This window comes from Ambystoma mexicanum, chromosome 9, assembly GCF_040938575.1.
Source record: "Ambystoma mexicanum isolate Mex_15411 chromosome 9, UKY_AmexF1_1, whole genome shotgun sequence".
NCBI lineage: Eukaryota > Metazoa > Chordata > Amphibia > Caudata > Ambystomatidae > Ambystoma > Ambystoma mexicanum.
The window spans coordinates 735,752,768-735,778,013 of record NC_090931.1 but is presented as its reverse complement, the minus strand read 5'-3'; the positions used below and the strand labels follow the sequence as shown (position 1 = coordinate 735,778,013).

At 44.9% G+C, this 25,246-nt stretch overlaps 1 protein-coding gene across 3 annotated transcripts in view; it reads left to right on the top strand.

Moving 5' to 3' along the window:
- Positions 1–25,246, top strand: part of LOC138488561 (uncharacterized) — a 290,790-nt gene that overhangs the window by 253,694 nt on the left and 11,850 nt on the right. For all 3 annotated transcript variants that reach the window (XM_069615640.1, XM_069615638.1, XM_069615639.1), the window contains exons 7-8: positions 22,887–22,955; positions 23,043–23,101. In XM_069615640.1, coding sequence (XP_069471741.1) covers positions 22,887–22,955; positions 23,043–23,101 — 128 coding nt within the window. The remainder of the gene's footprint in view (positions 1–22,886; positions 22,956–23,042; positions 23,102–25,246) is intronic.

Sequence of the window (25,246 nt, the reverse complement as noted above, 5' to 3'; positions counted from 1 at the left end):
TGTTATTGATTTCTGATGTTAGGGCCCCGCTGTTGTGTAACACTTTTAATGCTTTAATTTTAGCAGGCCAGCACCATTCCTCATGGAAACACCTTGTCCGGCATGGGCGCAGTCATCTCTTGTGCCCGTTGCCTCTATGGGTGCCAGGTGTCCGGGTTGGATGTTTTGCCCTTTACTGAGTCAGCCAGTGTACGATTGTCCCGGGGGGGAGTCTGCCGCCCACGATGCTGCAGTCTCTATTCGCTGGGCGCACCCCTGCCGTGTTCCCTGCAGTGTCTGGGCTGGGGATATATGCCAGGTGTCCCGTCAGCACTTAATCTACGTCACATATGTAAAGCGACGTAGATTAAGTGCTTGAATCATTTGAAAGTGCATAAAGTGCAAACTATAACATACAATTAATCTGTTGATCCTAACTATACATTAATTCTTAAAATCGCACTGTTACGTGTAGAACTACTGCAATACAAAAATAGAATCATTACCCTCACAATGTTGCAAGCATTTTAGACAGATTAATTTACTATTCTGTATCACCCTATGTGCATATGTTTCAGTCTGTAGTGTGCTTGAAATTCACAAACATTCGTCAGGGGTCCTCTTCTCATTATTCTCCCTCTCTGGGGGATAGGCACTTTTCTATTTTTACCACATTTCTAAAACAATTGTTATGCAGTCAAATTTCATAATCATGGACATTTGCGCCATTCAACCTTTTTAGCTGTAAAACTGAGCAACACTTTGTCGTTTTAGGAACTTATAAAAGTGTAGATACTCCTAAAATTATTAATATAACAATAGGGTAGTTACCCCCTGTTGCAACAAACTTCTTATGTTGATTCTTATAAATTCATGTCTTCGTGGTGATCAGCGTCTAATATTCAAGCGAGTTAATGAACAACCTGGAATTACTGATGGCTTCCTTAGCATTTTCATTGGAACCACATTTCTTTTAATTGTTTTTATAAATCAATATTTATTATTCTATAGTTCCAACCATAACAAACACAAGTTATTTTACAGAGGACATTTTGGAGAGGACTGTACAACATCACATTGCCATAAGGCATCTTGGCCGAAAGCCATACATCTATTACATCAGCAGGGTCTACAGCCCACAGCAAATTCTAACCAGACATCTCATCAATTGCCCTTACCCACGGTTGGAAGACCTCCAGCTCACAGTCCTGCTGCTCTATATTGGCAATACAAGAAAACAAGAAAACATAATACACGTTAATATAGGTATGTGGCCATAATCCGGTTTTACTCCTTTGATGTTGTAGAATGTTGTGCTGCGTCCGTAGGAAGGATCTCCCCAGAAGAGGGGAACTGGATATCTCCTCAGTCGTTCCACTCGTAACCTGGGGCTGTCACCTTCCCTTTGGCAGTTGTTGATCTCTCATCCCCCTTATGGTAGGGCTGGTGTTACAGGCTCCATCCCTACTCCTGACCCATATTTGGTCGTAAATGGGCCCCATTTCTATGTGAATGACGTTGGGTCATCATGGGCCAAATAGGTTAGGTTCTCCATTAGATACACCTCGTTACCTTGTTTAGCCAATCCCCTCCAGGACCAAGGGCAATTTCCAATTCTGTGCCACCGCTATCTTACCCACCCGAATCAGTGCCTCCCACATTCTGGCGAAACAATAGGATTCTTAGCCTCTAGGGGGGATTCGCAAAAGTACTGTAAGTGGTTTACATTGTATCGGGATCTTTGTGATGTCTTTTATGCAACTAAGCAATTCAGACCAAAAGAACCTTATCCGTGGACAATCCCACCACATGTGAGCTATCATCCCCGAATCCCCCACATCCCCCGTGATATAGCAGTGAGACTCCCGGGAACATCTTGGAAACCCTCATTTGGAAACCTTCACTGGGTCCAATCTCCAGCCGTGGAGGATCTTAAAATTGTGTTCGATGGCATGGGTTAAATGATTACCATGAAACGTCACCTTATATGTATCCCACAATGCATCCGGAAACGGGGTTCCTCCTGCCCGGTCCCAGGACCCCTTGAACTTTCTCCTCACCTTCGTACGTGGCATCATCAGGGCCTTATACATCCTGGAGATAGAATCAACTCTAATGGGGTGAGCACTCTTGCCAAACCCCCCCCCCCCCCATCTCGGATCTGAAGGCAATCCCTTAAGCCGCAAATAAAAAAAAAACTAGTTCTCCCTCCCCAACATGTCACAGACCTCCCCAAAATCCATAAATTTACCATCCTGGAATAAATGTGCTGCTCTATCCAGGCCGACATTTGCTGTGCCCCTTGTAAGTTCCTATAGGCCAGCCAGACGGGAGGGCCCTACACCAAGCTCAGCTGGGAGGGCCAAGAAGTTGATTCTCTGTTCATAAATTAGACCATAATGTCCACAAGACGCCTACGGTGGAATGGTCACGCACCCTTTTCGGAATAAGTTTGCACAGTACCCCCGCAGACAAACCCTAACGTTTGGGAAGGCCGCACAATCCTCCAAATGCATCCAGTATGCCCTTAAACTCTCAGACGTGTGTTCCAGCAGGACTCTCAATTGCACCGCTTTAAAACATAGGGTGCAATCCGGGATTCCAAACCCTCCCTCTGTTTTTGGAAGAACCAGGGTCTCCGTAGCTGTAAGTTTCCTCTTTTTCTGCCATACAAAAGTAAGACACATTTTCCAGCTCTTTCAAAAACCTGTCCGTGGAACAGCTGGGAGTATCTGAAACAAAAAACACAATCTCGGCATGCACATTCATTTGAACTACTATCATCATTTCTGTCAATGACAGTGTCAACTCCGACCACCTTCAAATCACGTTTCAGCTCATGCACTAATGGGCCATAGTTACGTCTATGTAGGTCTATGAGGTTAGTAGGTATTATTACTCCCAAATAGGTAAATTAACCCTTTGACCATTGAGAGCCGTTCCTCAGCCAGACCTCCATTGCTCTTGGGACTTATCTCCCAATGGGAGGAGAGAAGATTTGGAATCGTATTTTCAACCCAGCGAACTTCCTGTATTTTTTCCAAAACCCCCATCAATTCGGTATGCGAGCCCCCCGAATCGTTCAGGTAACACAGAACATCCTCGGCGAAAAAGGACACTTTCAAATCTACGCCCTCAACTGTATACCTCTAATCCTCTAATTTGCCCTGATAGTTGCTGCTAATGGTTCTAGACCTCATTAAGAAAACTCCACTCCACCCTATCAAAGGACTTTTTTCCGAGTCAAGTCAGACCACATATGCCTTTCCATCCACCCTCTGTGCTCAATGAATGAGATTCAATGTCCTCTTGAGATTGGCTGCCACTTGTCTACCTTAAATAAAACCTACCTGGTCCCCGTGAATTAAGGGTGGAAGAAGTTTATCGAGTCTCTTCCACAAAATGTGTGCCAACATTTTAAGACTGATATTAAGAAGGGGAAAAAAGGCCTATAAGAGAAGCATCGATTGGGCTCCCTCCCCTCTTTTGGGATTACAGCTGTAAGTGCCTTTTGCATTGTTTCTGGGAGCAAATTACAGTTAAGGACCTCATTGTACGCTCTAGATAGTACAGAAGCTAATGTAGAGTGAAACATTTTGTTAAAGCATACCGTGAGTCCATCATCCCCCAGGGACTTCCCACTCTTCATCCCCTCAATGGTTGCTACAATTTTCTTTACCTTGATATTGTCCTCCAATGTTTGGGCATCATCACTCGAGAGCTTTGGGAGGTACACGCCCTGTAAATAAGTCCTGAACCCCTCTGTATTACCCTCTTCTCAGAGCTGTAAAGGCCTGCATAGAAACTGGCGAATGTATATGCGATATCCCTGTTACTCCTAACCACTGTCCCAACCTCATCCTCAAGTAAATCAACAGGTCTAGCTTTAGTTTGGGCCCTCGTCTCCATGCAAGAAGCATATCCGCCCTCACCCCCTTCTTGTAGTGTTTCTGCTTCAGGTGCTTGAGAACCCAGTCCTTTTTACAGGTTAACAAGGCCTGTAATTCAGCCCTATATACCCTAAGCTTATTCAACCTTTTCAGGCTCATACTACTATCGTGCTCTCCGAGGGGGAAGTATTGTTTCAGTCCGGTCCCGCTGCCGTTTCTCCTGCTTGTCACGTTGTTGTTTGGCCTTTAAACCCATCTCTATCAATACTCCTCGTATGGCAGCGTTGAACCCCTCCCAAAGAATAGCCGTAGAAACCTTGCCTGTACATTACATTGAAAATACTCCTTGATACTCTGAAGAATCGACAGACCGACTTTTTTTCTCTAAGAAGAAATTCTTTGCAGAGCCAGTGCCCCTGCTGGGGTGACACCTCCCTAACCCCCATCTACGCCAGCCCCATATGATGGTCCGACCAAGTAGCTGTCTTATGGACATCCGGAAGGGTGTTTGCCTCCTCCAATAACCAATCAATTCTTAAAAAGGATTTGTGGACTTCCAAAAAGTAGGTGAACAGCACTTGTTTGTCAGTTTCTCCCATCTCTGTTTATGTATGCTTCCCACACATCTACCAGGCCCAATTGGCTATTGGTTTCCCTAAATGTTTTTGGACTCCCCCTTCCTGTCAGTATCTTCACCCAGCATGTTGATTCTCGGTCTATCAGTTTCCAGGTCAAGTACCATATTAAACTAAAATCCCCCACCACCACAAGGGTTCCTTCTGCAAACCGTTGGAGGTGGTGCCCCACCTTCTGCCAAAACATCCATGGACCCGAATTAGGTCAGTATATGGAAGCTAGTGTTACAGTGAAACCTCGCAGTAGACCCTTCAAAAAGAGGAAACGCCCTTCCTTGTCAAATTTGACTTCCTTCACCTGAAATCTACAGGATGGTCCCAATAAAATACCCAACCCACATTGTTTCCCCTCACATCCTGATGAGAAGTAAGCTTCAGCTACCCCACATCCTCTACCAAGCTGCTCTTTCCCCTTTACAAAATGGGTTTCCTGAACACACAGGGCGTCCAGTCTCTGCTTTCTAAACTCCCTTTTCAATAAGGATCTCTTGAAGAGTGATTTCAGACCTAGAACATTCTATGACCCCCACCGTCAACAGATACCCTCACCCACCATTAGCAAACTCTATGAATTCCGATAACTCCCCCCTTCACGCCACCCAACCTACACATAGTAGGAAACCCCCCATCAATAACCACCTTACCAATACCGCAACACCAGAATGAGAACACATGAGGAAAGGGAAAAAGACAAAAAAAACGGAAAACCCAACCATACTAAACACCCTACACTTCCAAAACCGCAATCCCCCTCAACTATGAGCTTCATCTGCTCCTTTTCCCTCCCATTCGGGGTCCGGATTCTCCTCCCCCTTCCATAACAGAGAGCCGAACCACCAGGAACTCCCCTCCCGCTGTTTAATTCTTCACACAACTAACAAAATAGTGTACTATTCAAACGCCAACCCCTCCAACAAGACTCCCCACCCCCTCAGTCAAGGGCTTCCATCATATCTCCAGAATAGAGCCTCTAGGCCTCTCAATAGAGGCCAGATATACCCCCAAGACCTCCCAACTCTAAACCCCAAGCCTCAGTCTCCCCCATACAGCAAATCTTTCCTTTCCGACCCCTCGGGTTCAAACCGACATAGATCATGGGGTGACAATGAAACATTGTTAACGGCTGTAGTGAGCCATCATGGTGGCTCATCAGGGTGTATGCCGAAAAGCCCTGATATGGCCACTTTTGACCCCTCATAATCCAACGTACCCATACCTCGGGCTTTCTCCAGGATGCAAGCCTTGTCCGTGTAATAGTGGAACTTAACAAAAATTGAGCGGGCACCTAGCCCCATCTCCAGCCCTGAGCACCCTGTCAATCACTATCTGTGGGCCTTTTTGGGATTTAATGACCGGAGCTAGGACTGCCTGTATCTTTGCTTTAAGGACAGATGAAGATTCCTCCTCTGAATCCTTCAGGCCAAAGAATCGCAGGTTACAGCACCTCTTGTGATTTTCAATGTCCACTTTAAGGCGTAACTCATCTTCTCGCCTTTCCACTTCTGACAGACGCAGGTCTAGTTGCGTCTAGAGGACTTCCACTGACGTTTGGTTGGATTCCAGCCCCACCAACTTATCCTCAATGTTCTCCACTATGCCAGAGGGCTCTGCCACCTATGTACGTTCCGATTCCTCTAATCTCCTCCACAATCTCTTGGATGTCCTTTTTGATGGCCCCAATCACCGTATCAGAGGCCATGACAGCCAGCTCCCCTTTAGATATCGCCATGTCCAATCTCCCCTGGTATTGGAAGTTCTGCAAAGCATGTTTCCAGCTCATCTGCCCCTGGAGTCCCCTCCTCTGTCTCCACCACAGATCTCCACTCTTCCACCAAAATATCACCACCTGGCTCTACTGTTTCTGCTGCAGGAGCCAGTCCTACACGGGTATCGGTTCCCTGCCACTCCTTGCTATGTGACTCCAGCCCCCGTGCACACTTCTATAGGGCTCCTTCACCAGTGGTACAATCAGCCCACCTCCTCGTACCATGCCACCTGGGGGGGGCACATCACGTTCCTTGTTGGATCACTTCTTTTGCAGAGGAGTCATTCTTAGCCCTCAATTCCACGGGTGGTCTCCCAGAGGGGTCCCTCTTTGGGCCCACAGAGCTCTGTAGATGTAGGCCCTGCCCAATGGCCTTGGAACCCATGGACTCGGCGCCCCACTTCTCGTCCTCCTGCCCTCTCAGTAGAAAGCCTGAGTGACTGCTGCGGCGCACAGTGCACAAGGTCATTCCGGGCCTTCCCTCCACTTTCTGACTTTGCCGCTCGTCCGTTTCTTCTTTTTGTCTTTGGCTGTTTCGACAGTTAGCCAGCGATCCCTCGCCCCCGCCGGCGTGCACTGACTCTGAGCCACTGCAGGCACTGGTACCGCATCACACAGGGCTCGCTGTGGTCCCACGGTGCAGAGGTGCCCTGCCTTATCCCTCAGTTGCTGCTCTGATCAAAACTCTGTTGTGGTTTCTTAAATAGACACTTTCTCGTGAACAGGGGGGAAGTTCAAGGAAATTCACTCACAGGCTGCCATCTTGCCTGTGCCCTCTGGTGAAATGAAACAAAATGATATTTTATTTATATCGCGCTCAGACAAAGGGAGGGGGAACAGGGGAGAACAAAAACAACAATCTTTATAGGCCCAGTGACATTAAAGGATAGTTCCGGGACTTTTTTTTTATTGTCCCTACGGGTCGGCCATGTGTTTGTAAGCATAAATCGGTAGATCGTAGGAAACTTTCCTATGGACCTTACCCGACTTTTCGCCCATTATCGCACTCGAAATCAGCCTCCATTTTGTGATAATCCTATCATTCCGCCGCATCGACCTGGCTCACCTGCCTTTGCGGCACTAAATCAAATCCCCCGCCCCTGAAACAGACTTTATCAAAACATTCATATTCCCCGCCTCTATCCGTGACGTGACTGAGCTGCGTAGGCAAACGCGCCCAGGCGTCTTCTACGCGACTCCACACAGACCCCGGAAATCAACACAGATCAGCTCACAATACAGCGCACCACAATTCGGAATATGAAACTGTACTTTGAAATCAAACCGCAAGATTGTAAATGTGGTAAAGTACATTTATTTGACATCAAATGTTTAGAGAATATTCAGCGATTTGCATTTTTATTTGCTCATGTTCCAAAAAGTTCGTATTGAGGAACGCGATGGTCCTTTGCTGTACACAGGGTCTTAGAGCATCTCACAATACAGCACCACAATTCGGAATGTGAAACCGTGGTTTAAAAGCAAACGGCAAGATTGTACATTTGGCAAAGTACGTTTATTGGACATCAAATGTTTAGAGAATATTCAGCGATTTGCATTTTTCTTTGCTCTCGATCCAAATTAGTTCGTCTTGAGGGAAGCGATGTTCGTGTGCAGTACACAGGGTGTTGGTTTACGATAAAAATAAGCTCTTCTGTCGCACTGATAATCGCATGGCTGTTCCAACAACGAGGCACTAGGCCACCACAACGGTAGGTATGTTGCATCTAACCGTTAGTACCGCGTAAGGGCATACTTGTACTTGGCGATCGTCCCATAAAATGGTCAGGGTGGTAACGTTGTTCACGCGGAGAAGCAACTGGCGGCTGTAGAAGCCGTCCGCCGGTGTCTGGTACTCGTGACACAGACAGTAGTGAATGATGTACCTAAAAACATAAAAAATGAAATTAGTCTCACCATCAGATCCTTATTAAAATTATTCATTTCATAGCGAGGACAGCGCTACTGGGTGTACACAAGTGTTTAAAGGCGTGGCGAGGCATGGAGGGGGGGGGGAGTGGAGTACAAGGTAAGTAGCATAAAATAATAAATAAATAGGGCCAGCTGGTGGCAAGTGCAAGGTAAGTGCAGAACAAGTGCTGGGAAGGGGGGGCTGTAGGATACTGAGACAGTCCCCCAGTGCAGGGGTTGACAGGGAGGCAGTGCAGGTGGAGAGTGGAAGGGCCCAGGACCGAGGTCGCAGACAGTGGACCAGTTGTAGCAGGGGAGAGGGAGAGAGAAAGCAGAAGCAAAGAGGAAGGTTTTGAGGTGCTTCAGTAAAAGCAGATGTTTCTCCTCCAGATAGTGCGCGGTAGAAAACACTATGCCACATAGAACGAACAAGTACAACTGAACCCGTCTTTAAAGCCACTGTATAGTAATGAAATTGCGGTATAAACTCATCAAAAGTTACTTACATTATATTTGCATTTTCCATTGTGTCTCTGTGTAGGGCAGACCCGAAACACCACTCCTTCTTTGCCGACGTTACTTCTTCTAATGAACGTGGCTCATCGTTTCGTTTCTGAAATTTTATTCATTATCTTTTCTTAGTCTTTCAGGATGGTCCCGGCCTGTCAAGGTCAAATCACAATAGAACCTTATATTGGGTCGTGGGCCGTTCCGCCACCCGAGCAAAACATCAAAGCAGCTGACCTTCACTTTGAGCGAGCACACATTTCTAGTTAGCTCCAGTTAGTGTAAGGGCATCTTGTCTGCGTGCCTTTTTTTTTATTGTCCCTATGGGTCTGCCATGTGTTTGTAATACGGAAACATTCTATAATTTTTGTAAAAATGATTTATATTACTGTTTGGTTTAATTGCAATGGGCCTGCAACATGAGGAGACTCGAGAGAACAGACAATCGAATTACAATCATTTAAACCGTGATGTGTATTTCTCAATGAGCTCTGCTTTAGGTGGACATGGAACAGAGGCAATGTTGGGTGGCAATGCAGTTGTCCCCTGCATAGGTTCGTTCACCACTCCATGTATGTGCCTATCGAGGACATCTACGATAAGTCTCTCAATAAACTCATATTGCATATCCTCAAACACTGGTTTGATCACCCATTGTTTACTTCTTTTAGTGAAGGCCTTATTGTAGCGAAGCGTCCCTAAAGTTCCGGTCGTCCTACTTTGTTGACGGCCAACATTATGGTTATGTGCCAAGACCGCTAGAAGAGTCCGATTTATCATGCCTTCCATGCCAAAATGCAATCTTTTGGGCCTGTACTTTAGGCACATATTGTGGAACACCTCCAAATCTCCTGTGTGGCAGAATTCCGTGAGTCCCCTCAAATCTCTTGTTATAGTTTTATCAAATACAATCTTTTCAATGGCCTTGTGAGTGGGTGATGAAGGAATCAACCACTTCTTCTTCCGTGCCTCCTCTGTGGACAAATGGCCATGTTCACATTTGTGGAAATGCTCATTTGTCGACCATCGATGTACGTTGCTACAGTGCAACATTACTGACCGCCATTTTTCCAGTAGAATTTCCAACGACCCTTCACATGTTTTTGAGCTCCACCAAAGATGGTTGCTGATTGACTTGGACCACTGTGAAATACCTTGCATATCTTTTTTTTTTCCTGCAGCCGACAATTTTTTATTGATTGATTTTGCAAGATGCCAAACGTCAAATTGGTGATTTATATTTTTGTACTGTTCTCTCATTGTCTTGGCAATTGAAACGTGTCTGTCCGTGGCTATCAGGTCGATCACCATTCCCCGCGATTGTAGTTCTTGCAATGATGCTACAAAGCCAACTTTCTCCATGGCCACTGAGGATGTACTTTGTGACACCTGCACGACCACCGAACTCACAATTTTCTTACTTTCCATGTCCTGAAAGTGGTAGGTGCAGTACTTGGCTGAAAATCCTGGACTGTCGCATTGTCCATCACCGGCTAGCCTGAAGCGTTTGCCCGCGAATGTACTTTCCATTGACATTTTTTCCATTCTCCAAGCTTCGCTGATGGCTGGAAATAGATAATCGGTTTGGTATTTGTAGAACTGACTTTTCGCAATGAAATGGATTCCCACAAACTGAAAGAAATACTGTAACTTTTTAAAACTTGAACCACTAAAAAGTGCGGCCGCTGCACAAAGTAGATTGCCTGCTGGCAGTTGCCCCAGCATGGGTTGTGCAGACCATGCGAACGGATGATATTGTGTACAGGTGGCATGTATTTTAAGGTTAGTGCCTCGAATTGCACGAGTCACATTAATCAATGGCTCCCCACATACTTCCCCACCAACCCAATGCCCACATTTCATCATCATAATAATATCCATCAAACAGCTATCGAATACAATGAATTTGGCCTCTTTCCTTATACTGTCACTCTGCATCCCAGCTGGTTCGGCCTGTAACGTTGAGGACATGTCACTCGCATGAAAGGTACAATCTCTGATATCGTCTTCCGCTATGCTGAGTGATATTGATGGTGTTTCATTGTCGTCCACTTCATTCTCTTCCATTGCAACATCTGTTCCTTGTCCGGAGATGGGAGAAAAAAACAATGTCTTCAACTTTCGCGTGCTCTTATTTTTTGCGGGTGTGGATTCTGTGAATTGATCTACGACTGCATCCAAACTACCAGGAGGACATTCACTATCAATGGCTGGTGGTGGTATAGCTCCGTTGTCAATCACTTCATATTCTTCCCATTGGCACGATGCATCTCCAGTCTCAAGTCCCTGCCAAAAGGTTTGACAAGCAACATCTCTCGTTCGCTTCACTGTCTGTGTAGATCTAGTTCTTACACCCACTCGCAACTAGAGGACAGATTAGAAAAGGGATGTTCAGTTTAAACACAACTTACAGTATTGAACTATTGACAGTGAAAGACAACATAATATAGTGAACAGGACACTAACCTTCTTTTGCTTTCTTTTCTTTGAAACTTTCTTTCCTCGAACTTCAACATCTGGACGCTGTTGCTCCGACTCGTGTGTGCATGTCTCCACTTCCTCTCGCGCTGCAACGACTATACTTTCATGATAAGCACATCCATCACTCACTGAGGCTCCATCGACTCGCTGAAACATAGAACTTTCATTAGTATGTATAATAATATTGAAAACACAAAATGTACTTGGGGACCAATACCCATACGTACATCTCAATAGCAAAACACGAATGAACGCATTGTGTAGAACATTCAAACGACAATAGTTCACGCATTGTTGATCTAGTTAGATTGAACTGTCAAGATCCATACCTCGGGCTCCGCATAGACTTCCATTGATGATATTATTGAAGATGACGCTTCAGCAACTCCCTGAAACACAGTAATTGCATTAGTATGGTTTTCTATTTTGTTTAAAAGAACATAAACTTTCTGCAGGCGTCAACGGCTCATCTAAATAGACCTGCACAAATGATCAGTTGTCTAAAATAAATAATGGATATCCAAATATGATTCGATTTGCTCCATCGTTGGAAGTGTCACCACCCAGAGATCTGCATCAACTACTAGGGGTGATGTTCTTGTTGAAGAAGCTCCGTCAGCTCCCTGAAACATAGTACTTGCGTTAATAAAGAAGGAAGTATAGCGGATGTAATCACGTCATTTGATCTCGCATGATTGCTCTGTCAGTATCCATACCTCGAAATGCATAAGAACATCAAGGGACGCTGTAACTGCGGTGCACACTTCTGCAAGCTGTTGCGCCGACCCGTAACTGCATGCTCCCCCTTCCTCTTGGACTAATGCTCCATCGACTCCCTGAAACATAGGACTTTCATTAGTAATGAACACAATATTGAAAAAAGAAGACACATAGGAGGGCGACGACAGAAGGACATACCAATGGCTAAAAACGAAAGAAACATTGTGTGTAACAATCACGCTACAAGAATGCAAGATCTGATGATCTCCATCGATGGAACTGTCCGGAAACGTACCTCGAGCATCTGAGTGACATCTACGGTTGTCGTCAATGCGTTGGACTCCTCAGCATCTCCCTGAAAGACAGTACTTGCATTATTTTGGATAACAATAATTATAACTGAAAACAAAGACTAGAGGACGAGTACTGTGGTGTACCATTAGGTAAAATAATTACACGATCAATTAAAACTATTGATTTACATGCCTAAAACAAGTCAGTGTCAGAATAGCTAAGTAAGATTACCCGATAGGCGCTTGAAGTGGCTGATGACTGCAATAACGACACGGATGGAGAATCTTCAGCCTTCATATTGAGTGGATACATAAATGGGGAAATTATTGTTAGCTAATGCTACACACTACCGCAATGCCGAGAGATAAATACGTAAACTTGACTCACCAGTGGAGGGATGTGGACGAATAGAGTGGGAATAGCGGTTGAGAGCAATTTTCGCCTCGCTCGCGGTGTTTTCGTCCTTATTAGCAATGATGTGGAGTACATGTCTGGGCTAAAGTGCCTGCTGCAGATGCGGTATCGATCACCCCTCTTGTCCGCAAAGACTTCTAGGACTCTACTTTGTATCTCAGAGGCTGGATATCCGCAATATCGGACCCATTCTCTTATCTGATCTATTGTCTTAGGGAAAACATGCATTATAGTACCTTCAGATTTGTTATGGGTCTTCGAAGGGCAACCGCCAATGGAACAGGCAGGCATTATGGAAAGTTCTGAAAAGTAAAGATCAACAATTCTCTATGAATACCAATGTGTTAAAACATTAAATGACACATAAAAGGTTCAATGCAAGGTCCGTTTTGGTTCTTGGAACTATACACGTTATTCACATGCGGATAAGTATTTCAATAACTTTCAAAAAATAGAAAAAGTAATTTGACTAAACTCAGAACATGTGACTAGTTCCTTGCATGTACTGTCGTGAACGAAAAGAAAACATGGATGCAATTTGATGACTACTAGCAAATAGATATAAATTAAAAAATTGGACGCAAAATGATTATGGTACATGGACTTACCTTGACGAACAAACAGTTAGATGCAGGGATCAGAGTAGTTTCTTGTCGTAGAACAGGGAGCAGTTCACAGGTTGCAAACTGACGAGTTTGCTCAAAGTGGTCACGGAAGTTCACAGAGACGAAGAGCAGATAACCAGCACCTTCACGGGTTGACTAGCAAAGCGCAAAGAAGTTCTCATTAGAAATATGAAGTGGGTTATAAAGAATTCGAAACAGGGGTGTGTTTGTGAATGAATGACGTGTATATGTCGTGGCATTATGCGGTCTGCAGGGGGCCGTCCAGCGTGAGGGGGGATGCTTGGCAGGAGACACGGGGTCTGGAGGTAGACATGGGAACAACAACCCATGCTCTATAGACCACTTTGAAGTGTACATGGTCTTTGGCACCTCTTGGCCTTTATCGCTCCCTGACAGCTCCACTTGCCAGCACAAGTACCCCGGTGCGAACTGCCTTTGATAGGGCGGGGGGTGGATCGGGGCGGTGGTCGTGCATACAAGACACAGGAAGACTCGTGAATGGAGACACACTTATGTGGATTGCAGGGGGCCGTCCAGCGTGAGGGGGGATGCTTGGCAGGAGACACGGGGTCTGTAGGTAGACATGGGAACAACAACCCATGCTCTATAGACCACTTTGAAGTGTACATGGTCTTTGGCACCTCTTGGCCTTTATCGCTCCCTGACAGCTCCACTTGCCAGCACAAGTACCCCGGTGCGAACTGCCTTTGATAGGGCGGGGGGTGGATCGGGGCGGTGGTCGTGCATACAAGACACAGGAAGACTCGTGAATGGAGACACACTTATGTGGATTGCAGGGGGCCGTCCAGCGTGAGGGGGGATGCTTGGCAGGAGACACGGGGTCTGTAGGTAGACATGGGAACAACAACCCATGCTCTATAGACCACTTTGAAGTGTACATGGTCTTTGGCACCTCTTGGCCTTTATCGCTCCCTGACAGCTACACTTGCCAGCACAAGTACCCCGGTGCGAACTGCCTTTGATAGGGCGGGGGGTGGATCGGGGCGGTGGTCGTGCAGACAAGACCAGTTTGCCGCAGGGCCTCACCAAGGAGAGGCCATCTAACTGAATGTAAGAGGATGGCTGCAGGATCTACTACATGGAATGCAGGGGGGTGAGTTTATAAATACCTCACCCTCCCAGGAGAATATACACTAGATTCATTTAAAAAATCAAAACAACCATTGTTAAAATATATGTTGGGCTTTATTTTAGATTTTAATTAAACATAAATAATAAACATTACACATTGTAAAGTTGAGGTTGCAGCACATCGAGGGAAAATCCGCGGTATTGTCCACTGTCACTGGGGAAATGTTGTCTAATGGCAAGTACCGCACAGGCAGGTATTACTCTCCGAACACGGTGTCCGAGCCTCCCGTGAAGCCACCAAGTGAAGCAACGATAGGCCACCAGCCTGTACCACCTGTGAAAAAAAAGATGCAAACTGTATTAAACTGACCAAACTTTCTTATCAATGTCGATTCAGGTAACACATGTCATTTTTCTTAGAAAAAAATTATATCTAGAAAATGCACTATATGGAACAAATTTACATGCGTTCGAATGATATGTAAATGTAATTTTATATGTGGGAGACGACCATGAAATAGTGGTGGCATCACTGACATCACAAACAGAGTATACTTACTCGTTACTCGGATTACGCGGACGAACAGTGCCGCGAAGTTCGTGCATAAGCACCATCATCATCCTCAACACGGTCCGTGAGAGGCAGGCTTCCCTGAACTCTGGCAGCTCGGTGATGCATTGCGGACTTTGCTCGCCTTCCTGCAGACTTTGCTCGCTTTCCGAAATGTAGGCCAAGCACCCGGAATTTTCACGGCAGCAGCAGTTCTCCTCCTCAGTTGGCATTAGCTCGCACCGATTGCACGTGCACCAGGTGGAGACGCCGTCCATGCGACATGGTCCAGGCTCTTCATCCGTTGACTGGTCCTCCCAACTGCCGTCCGAATCCCCATCGTTTTCGCGTGCTTGACTTTCCAGTAGTTCTTCCTCGGTGTACTCGGGCTCGTACATATACGGCATTATTGTGGCCATTGTGCGGTAAAGATAGTAAAATAATTTACAGAGATGGTACAGGTGTTCACACGGGCTACAAGCGGCGAAGGTAGCTGACCAGAGCACTGAAACGAGTCACAGAATACTCAAAGTAACACAGAGAGAGGAATGGAATCGAAAATCTGCTGCTGTGTGTTGTGAAACGGTCTGTTTATACTTATTGGGGAAAGAGGCGTCCTGCCATTTCCATGGCAACACGTCAATAGCTGAGGCGCAGCGATTGTTGACACGAGACGTGCTTGAAATGGGCAGTACGCGTCTGCTGATGTCAGGCTCAGGGGCGGGGGATTTGATTTAGTGCCGCAAAGGCAGGTGAGCCAGGTTGATGCGGCGGAATGATAGGATTATCACAAAATGGAGGCTGATTTCGAGTGCGATAATGGGCGAAAAGTCGGGTAAGGTCCATAGGAAAGTTTCCTACGATCTACCGATTTATGCTTACAAACACATGGCCGACCCGTAGGGACAATAAAAAAAAAGTCCCGGAACTATCCTTTAAGAGCGTGCAAGTGCATGGGAAAGGGGGAAAGTGCGGAACAGAGGAGAGAACAGAATAAATAATAATAAGTAAAATAAATAAAGGCAATAAACGGTGGTAGTGCAGCCAGCAAGTGGCAAAGTGCTTGGGTTAGTCAGATAGGGTGTATCTGATAAGTGCAGAAGAAAAGTGGGTGAGGGACTGTATGGGTGCAGATACAGACCCCCATGCAAGGGGGGGCCGGCGGCAGTGCAGGAGGGAGGCAGGGTGAGCAGGTACTTGGGCCCGACGAACAGAGGGTGGCCAGGTGCACTGTGCAGAGAGCAGTGCTCCAGATAAGATTTTGAGGTTGGAGTATTTTACGCATGATTTTTTAAATTAGAGCGTAAATGCGATTTCAAGAGAGTAAAAAGGAGTTTTCTCCTCTGCAAGAGAGTAAAACCTATCCAAAATACACCCAATGCATATGTAAAATCAGACCCGTAGCCCAAAAGAGCTGTAGATCAAAGTTGACTGGTTTGACTTTAACCATTTTATTACACTTGTGGAAAATATTCTGCCATAAAATAACCTACAAGTACCTGGTACTTACACAGCTTCATTTTCAGAATTCTAGAGCAGAGGTCGCCAAACGGTCGATCGCGGGCGACTAGTAGCTCGTCTGAGCCTCTTCAGTCGCCCGCGCTAAAAATACTGAAAAATAAACACCTTTTTAAAGTTAAATTATTCAATACTGTGTCTTGCAGATATTTTCCTTAATCAGGATGCGAACCCTGGTCGTCCCAATTGTGGGCAGGGAGCATATTTTCCTTAATCAGGATGTGAACCCTGGTCGTCCCAGTTGCGGGCAGGGAGCTTGGCTGCTGTACCACATGGAGACTGCTTGTAAATTCCCTGACAGATGTCAGTATCACGTTCTGCTTCTGCAAGCCGCCTGTAGTACCAGAGTTGGCCTTGTGCGCCCCCTGACACTGTCTTGCTTAATCAAGCTGCTCTTGTTTGCCAGAGATGTCAGAGGGGCAGGATCAGGGTCATTGTGACCAGCAATGAAAATATCACAGTAGCACTGTCGCTCGACTGGAAATGTTCAAAATAATAATAAAAAAATTGCACTTTCTTTCATGTGGCTTCTTTCCAAAACCCACTATTAGTACATTATGCGATCCATAGACACGCTGTACAGTAGAAGCCTACCAGGGTAGCTCAGCAGGTTGACAGACCGATGCTGAGATGTTATATATTAAAAACTAAATGCTGTATCATATCATAAGTGTTTCAAGGCGAGACGAGGAAAGGGAGGGTGAACAGAGAGAAGACAGACAATGATGCTACTAGGCCAGGTGTCAATCAGATCGCGCAAGTGCATGGGAAGGGGGAAGGAGGAAAGTGCAGGGGCGAAGGGAAGGGGACAGTGCAGTACATGGGATAATAAATAAATAATAAGTAGCATCCCGCCAGCTGGTGGAAAGTGCAAGGGTAGTGCAGATATCAGGTGTCAAGTGCTAGTGGTGGAACTGTAGGGGTAAAGAACAGTCCTTAAGTGCGGGGGGTTGCCAGGAAGGCAGTGCAGGGGTGCGACTGGTATGGGGGTCCTGGGCTTGAGAGCAGGGGGGGTTGTCAGGTGACTAGTGCAGTTTCAGTATCGGCCAGGAAGTCAGCAGGGGAGAGGAGGAGAAAAGGCAGAAGCAAAGAGAAAGGTTTTGAGGTGCTTCCGGAACCGGAGATGATTCTCCTCAAGTTTCAGGGAGGCAGGGAGGCTGCTCCAGAGAGAGGCCCCAGCCGAGGAAAGAGATTTACCACCAACTCGTTGCTTGGAGAAGCGACTGACCCTTAGGGAGTAGGAGGCGGATGAGCGAAGAGCACGAGAAGGAAGATATTTTGGAAGAGAGAGCTGAAGGTATTGAGGCCCCAGGCCCTAGAAGGCCTGGTGGACAATACAGAGGGTTTTGAACTTAACCCTTGCAGCCACTTGGAGCCAGTGCAGAGATTTCAGTCCTGGAGAGATACGATCCCTGGGCTTGAGGCCAAGGACAAGTCTCGCAGTCCTGTTCTGGATGAGTTGCAGAGGGCGGAGAGTAGAAGCAGGCAGATTTAGAAAGAGGCTGTTGCAATAGTCCAGCCTAGAGAGAACCAGAGCTCTGGAGACGGTGAGCTTCTGAGGGAAGGAGAGGAAAGGAAGAATGCCTCTGAGGAGGTGCAGCTGGTAGTGTGACTTCTTAGAGATGTCAGAGATGTGAGGAGAGAAGGAGAGTGTGGAGTCGAAGATGACCCTGAGGTTTTTAGCCTCACAGGTGGGAGCAGGAGGAGGGCCAAGGGAGGCCGGCCAGAGAGTGGCAGGAAAGGAGGGAGCAGATGTTCCAATGAGGAGAATCTTTGTCTTACTGGCATTAAGGCAGAGATCATTGGTGGCACATCACTCCTGGGTGGCGGACAGGCAGTCAGAGACGAGGGAGGGAGAAAAGGTGGCAGAGGGAAGCCTGAAAATGAGCTGAGTGTCGTCCGCATAGCACTGAAAGCATAGAAAAGTGCTATAAAATGTGTTTGGCCAGGGTATGGGTTGTACTGGTTGCTTGCTTATATTCAGGGCGGAGGTGGGGATATTTATGCCCCTGTAATGAAAATGAAATGTTGGCACCCATGAACCCACAGTTCCTAAAAACTGCTGTCAGCACAACAGAAGCATTTATTTGTGATTAACCAGTTTGACAAGCATATAACATCTTTATAAATATAACCTGTGCTAAAACACAGAGGGGCACACAAATAACAGAGTATGTGTGGTGTCTGACAAAAAAAGAAATGTCAACGAAAACTAGTGAACGCAAGGAGCATTTTTCAATTTGGAAAGAACTTTTTTTTTGGTTTATGGAAGTGTGAAATGCACATTTGGAAAACAATAGTGTGCCTAGCATGTAGAAAACCTGCATAAAACACAAAGAAAGGGCACAAAAATGACAGGATATTTGTGTCGTAGTCCAACAAATATCTGTCTTTTTGAGACATCTACTAATAAATAATAATGCAACAAAGAAGTTTTTGAAGTTCTTTATATAATCGTGAAGGCATATGTTATTCTCTTTGTTTATAGAGAGGAAATAATTGGGCCAAAAAAATATTGGTAAAAATTCAGAGGTTTATAAATATCCCCACCCCGATATCGCCCGCTAGTAGCTCTCCACTGTTGACCTCCACCACAAGTAGCTCTAGCTAACGTAAAAGTTGGAGACCCCTGTTCTAGAGCCTAGAAACTCTGTTAAGAACTACTATAGATTGAGACTGATGTATTGCCTGCAGAGGGACTGTGAATAAGCAATTGTTGGCATATGATTTACTTACAGGAACTTCCACACATAATCTTAGCAAAAGTTGCAAACTGCTAATCTATCTTTCCCGCTGTCTGCTGCAGGAAATTAATGTGGATCGCCAGACACTAGTTAGCAATTTCACTTCAAATAACCAAAAAGTGCATGCAAGCTGAATTGCATTATGGCATTATGGTAGGCATATTTATAGTTTTACTGGTTTATTGTTTGTGTACAAAGCCAAAAACCATAATTCTGGCAATTACAGTTAGGAAGAAATGCAGTCAAGTGCATAAATTGAAGACTGGTCCCATAGCCCTACTTCACCACTAAAGTGTGTGATCCTGGACAAATATTTTTGCCAATGTGAAATTGCTACTACAAGTGATTTATTTCCAACTAGTTGCTACTAAAAAAGCCTGACTGGCCTCTGTTCCACTGTTCAACCTGTAGCATTAATAGTAGTGACCATTTATATAATGCACATGACAAAGATTGTCTCTTGGCTTACTCCTTGCTGCTTGTTTAATATAACTTCACGTGAACTCGAGTATTAAAGACTTGTCTGTGCCTTCCCCCATCTTCTACTTCCATCCTAGGAGAGCAGTCTTGATTGCCGGATAGGTTTCCTCCTAGATAGCCAAGAATCTGCATCTCGGACATAACATGCATCACAGCAAATTCAGCCCATTACCGCTAATCACATCAGTGGTGGAAGTGGAAAAAAGGAACTAGTGGTCCTCTGGTTGCATCCAAAAAGGAGGGAGTAGGATGGCCGGACAGATGGGGTGGGAGGCAGGGTGGAGTATGGGGACAGGGGACCAGGATCACAAACCTTGGCTGAACAGTGAAGGAGGGATTTTAATCCACTCTGCAAATTTGACCACATACCTTCCAAGCGTTAATCAGTACAAATAGTTTGGATTTCAAGGACTACAGTAATGATGTCTTAAAGAGTTTACTTCCAAAAACACAAATTGCATAATAACACCACGTGGCAACATGTAAATCCTTACATCAACATGTTAAGCCTGAATGGTAAACTAGAAGTCCCAAAAATCTAGTTAACCCCACTGTACTTTCAGTGATTTAATAAAAGAAGTTGTGTAATAAACTCAGATATGGAGATTATTGCCCTCTACTGCCATCTAGTGGAGGAAAGTATGCTTTTTAATGAAAATAAATACAGCGTAAACGGTACGCAGAAGAAAATGAAATGCTCCGTAATGGCTTTAATTACATGCGTATAAAGCCAAGATACGCACCTTATCTGTAGGGCTGGCCGAGGGAGAAAGCAGATCAGCAGGGGAGAAGAGGGGCAAAGGCAGAAGCGAAGAGGAAGGTCTTGAGCTGCTTCCGGAACCAGAGATGGTTCTCCTCAAGTTTCAAGGTAGCAGGAAGGCTGTTCCAAAGTGAGGCCCCAGCCGAAGACTGAGATCTACCCCAAGCTCGTTTTTTTGAAAAACGACTGACCCTGAGGGAGTTAGAAGTAGAGGAGCGAAGGGCTCGAGAGTGGAGGTATTTACGGAGGGAAAGTTGAAGGTATTTTGGACCCAGGCCCCAGGAAGCCTTGTGGACAATGCAGAGGGTTTTAAATATCCTTGCATCCACTGTGAGCCAATGAAGGGATTTCAGAGCTGGAGAGATACGATCCCAGGGCTTGAGGCCAAGGAAAAGTCTTGCAGGCCTGTTCTGGATTAGTTGTAAAGGGCGGAGAGTGGAGGCAGGTAGATTTAGAAAGAGGCTGTTACAGTAGTCCAACCTAGAGAGAACCAGAGCTTCAGAGACATTGAGCTTCTGGGGGAAGGAGAGGAAAGGCAGAGTACCTCTAAGGAGATGAAGTAAGAAGTTTGACTTCTTAGAGACGTCCGAGATATGTGCGGAGAAGCAAAGTGTGGAGTCAAAGATGCCCCCGATGTTCTTAGTCTCGCAAGTAGGGGTGGGAGGAGGGCCAAGGGAGGCCGGCTAGAGAGTGAGGGGAAAGGATGGTGAAGGTGTACCAATGACGAGTATCTCAGTCTTGTTGGCATTTAGACAAGGATCGTTGGCGGCACACCAATTTGGAATGGCGATTAAGCAATCTGAGATGAGGGAAGGAGAGGAGATGGCTGAAGGAAACCTGAAAATGAGTTTGGCGTCATCAGCATAGCACTGGAAATTAGAGCAGAAAATGTAAATGCAATAGGCGAGAGTTGCCAGGAATTGGTTGAAAAGCCAAGGCGAGAGGTTAGACCCCTGGGGAACACCACAGGTAGAGCAGGAGATGGAAGATGGGAAGGACCCAAGTTGTTCCTGGGAGGGATGATCAGAGAGGAAAGCAGTCAGCCAGGCCAGAGCCTCATAGGTGATACCCAGGTTGTCATGGAGACAATGAGCAGGGTGGCATGGTTGACCATGTCGAAAGCAGAGGAGAGAAAGTAGGATGAGGACAGAGGGAATGTTAGAGTCAAGGTTGGAGAGCAGGTCTTCTGATACAGATTTATTTTGAATGGCAATTTATTTTTTGCTCTAATTTACTTGCCATTTCTTTGTTTTTATTTAGTTATTCATGGGAATAATGTATTTATTTCTAATTTCCTCCCCGTCGTGAAGTCCCCATCTAGTAAATCAAATCGCTAAAGCCACTGACTACCTTATTTACGATGCAGGGTTTGCTTGTTCGTTCCCAGCAGTACACTGTCCTTTGGAAAAACACTGCTTTTTGGCCTTCTCGTTCACTTCCTATATGCTGAAGACTACATGTTTCATGGGAAACCTACTTTCAAAAATAGTTTTTATAGCTGCAATGGTAAGCCTGAAGACTACAATCCCCACAGTGATTGTAGTCCGAGAAGTTTATGCATTTGTTTTATCTTGAAAAAGGACTCCTGGCAACAGCATACATTTACTTGTTCATGCTGAGACTGAAGGGTGAAAGGAGAAGACTAAGGCCTCAACTGTCCAGTCTTCGCTTTATCATAGTCCACCAATGCATAAACCTTATCACACCTCCCCCATTATGAAGGTGGCCCCCACCAACCATAGCCTTGTGTTTGGCTTGTGGCTGGGATTAAATATGCCCACAAAATTACAATATCCCTCCTGCAGTATTCTGAACACTGATGGTAGTCCCAGCGGCAAAAGTTTATTTGTCAGAACAAATTGGAACACTGTAGAATTCTGAACACAAGGGACCTGTAATGCAGAACTCTAGGTCAAGGTTCTTTTCCATCTTTGCAAGTAAGACAAAATCATCCCACCAATTTGAAGCGAGTGTAACAAATTGAAGTCGCCCTCTCGGCGCACAGCCTCTTTCAAGCCAATCCGAAGTAAATTTACAACAATAAAATAGATGTTAAGTTTGTAAACATGTACTATGGCACCGCAAACATATTTAAACTTAACTTAAATGTTTAGCAAGACACTTTATCTGCATTGATAAGTCTGTGTCATGGACCTCTTTTTAAGCATAATAAATATTGTTTTGTTTTCTTATTGAGTAAAACTCAAGGGTTAACTTTTTTAATCCATTTCATTGACACCTTGGTTTTTGGTTACAGAAAGTAGCTGGTTGTGGCCGATTTGCGCTCTACATAGTGTTGTCTGAAATGCTCGATTGCAGGACTTGCATCGCACAGACAACTCCAAACCTTTCAAAACCATAACTATACAAAGCTCTTACATTTGGAAGGGTGGCCAAACACTTTTATATTGTATGTGCCCTGATAATTGTGTTTGTTGTATTGTCGCTTTGTATGTAACATTTGCTGTAAATAATCACTTGAGATATTAATTTGGTGCATCATACATTTCTTTGTTTTAGTGCCCGTGTTTGTATTTGCTTTCAAAAAACACACTCCCTCTTTTGCAAGCATTTCTGGAAGAAAAGAAGGTATGTATATTTGAGTACGTTTTTGTATTTTTTTTTCTCTCTCCTGGACACAATCTCTTACCCAAAACTAATGTCCTATTATTCCAGGATGCAAAGTTGGAGGAAAGGGATGCTCCTGGCCATTTCATATCTTGGCTTGTAACCAGGTACGTCAATCAAATCATTGAAGATGAACTACTTACAGTAGATACATTAATGATAGGTGAAGAGTTGTATTAAGTTCTAACCAACCCTGCCTGCCTTTGCTGAAGAGTGGATATCTCTGAGATTACCAATGTTTAGAGGATTGGTGACTGATCTGATATTAGACTGTCTAAAATGACCCTGGTAGTGTCAAGGTCAGAATTTGCTTCCACCTAACACATTGAAGTACTGTGCCTATCTCTCTAGAACCTGATGATTAAGATGATGGATGGGCTTTAAAGGACACTTTTCCTGGTAGAATAGTTCCTTTGGTTAGTACAAAGAGTTTGACTGATCGGTTGTTAGGACCTGTGCCATTAACTACGCCCGACGTTTCATATGTGAAAACAAATATTACATTTATTTTTACATCAGCCATTTAATTATATTTGTGGAATAATTGGAGGTTTTGAGCTAATGTAGAAGACATTTCTACAATGTATTCTGAATTTCTGGGATGACATCTCGGAGGCATTTCCCATTCAGTTAATCAGATCCTTTCGCTATCAATCATCAGACGTTGACTGAAAAATATGTTTTGGGGAATCTTTTCACTATGACTTAGGCCAGGTTTTGCAATCTGTTGTGCCTCTAAAAGTTTAAAAACCTTGTGATGACCAGAGGTTTGGGGGGAGAGGGGGTCTTCAATCTCCAGGGAGCAATGCTAGGCTGAGGGTACTGGAAGCTCAAAGTGTAGTTTTGGTGGCCAAGATGGAGACCCAAAAACAGTGACTTGTTGCCAACTGTTTGAGAGATCTCCAGACCAACTCAAGGCCACAGGGTTTGTTGGGTGCTTGAAACCACAGCCACTGGCAGTGATCTGGACAAATCTGATGCTGATGCTGAAACAGAGAGGAGGAGACTAACGTTGACCAATGTGGAAAAGTGCAGAGGGAGCAGAACTGTGAAATTTGAGCCACATAAACACTGAACCGCTGGTAATATTTGCAGGATGCAGGGAAGGAGACCAGCAAGAGTATGACCATGACCAGAGAGAACACCCAGACTTGAAATGTCTGCAGCGAGAAGAGAGAAAGCAATGCTGAGATAAAGTGGAAAACAAAGGCCAACAAGGAAAGCAGAAAGCTGAATGCCAGGAGAAATGCTAAAACACCCTCACAAGTAAATGAGGCATACTGCTGTGTATCGAGAAACTGAATCAAAAGTCCCATAGCGAGTTGACAGACATCCGTTCTGAGATAGTGTTACATGCTGGAAAACTGACACTAGTGTTAAGAGTCAACGGATAAATGTGATAACGCTGCCTGTGGAAAAACTGAGTCTTGGCTGCATGTGGAAAAACAGTCTTCAGTCCTAGAAAAGACTGAGAAGCAGTTAATGTTGAATAAGCTGCCCTACTGAGTACACCAGTCTCCTGCTCTATAAAACCCCTCAGGAAAGACATTACCCAAGAATATAATCTGTCGATTAAAGAAGTTCCCTGCTCCTATCATCCTAGAACTGAATACCCTTGTGCAAACTTGAGTAAAGAATGGTTGCAACTTGACAACCTATGTATAAGCCACCCCTGACTATCAAGTTCTCCTCAAAATAAAATTCTGTTTAAACTTTATCACACATTCAGTCATCTATTGTTTCATCAAGTCTGTAACAGATTGTATCAGATGAGCAATCTTTCTTTTTCTTTGGAGACATGCCAGCTATGTGTAGAGATGTCTGTAGGGATGTCTGCTCCTTTTTTACCATGATACCAGAGAAAGTGTTTTTTTCGCAGACCCCACTAGTATCCAGAAACGCAGCAGGACTAGACTTACAAAGTGTCAAAGTATGTACTGTAGTAGCCCACTCCTGGCCTAATGCAGACCGCCCTCCAGATGGTAGTTCTGACGGATATTATCATAGTTTTCTTTTCCTTTTTTTGGCATTGAGGTTGTCACACTTAATATTCAGGCATGTAAATCAAGTGCAGGTTTAACTTCAAGGCTATATTCCAGCACAAATGGACCATTGAAAAACAACAAAACCCCCAAGACTGGTTTCTTTTGGTACAAGAATGGATCAAGATTTGTATGTGTTAATAAAGATGTTTATTGGACAAGCAAACGCAAAGTACTTTGATGGGAATTGGTCTTAGTTTTGTTTTATGA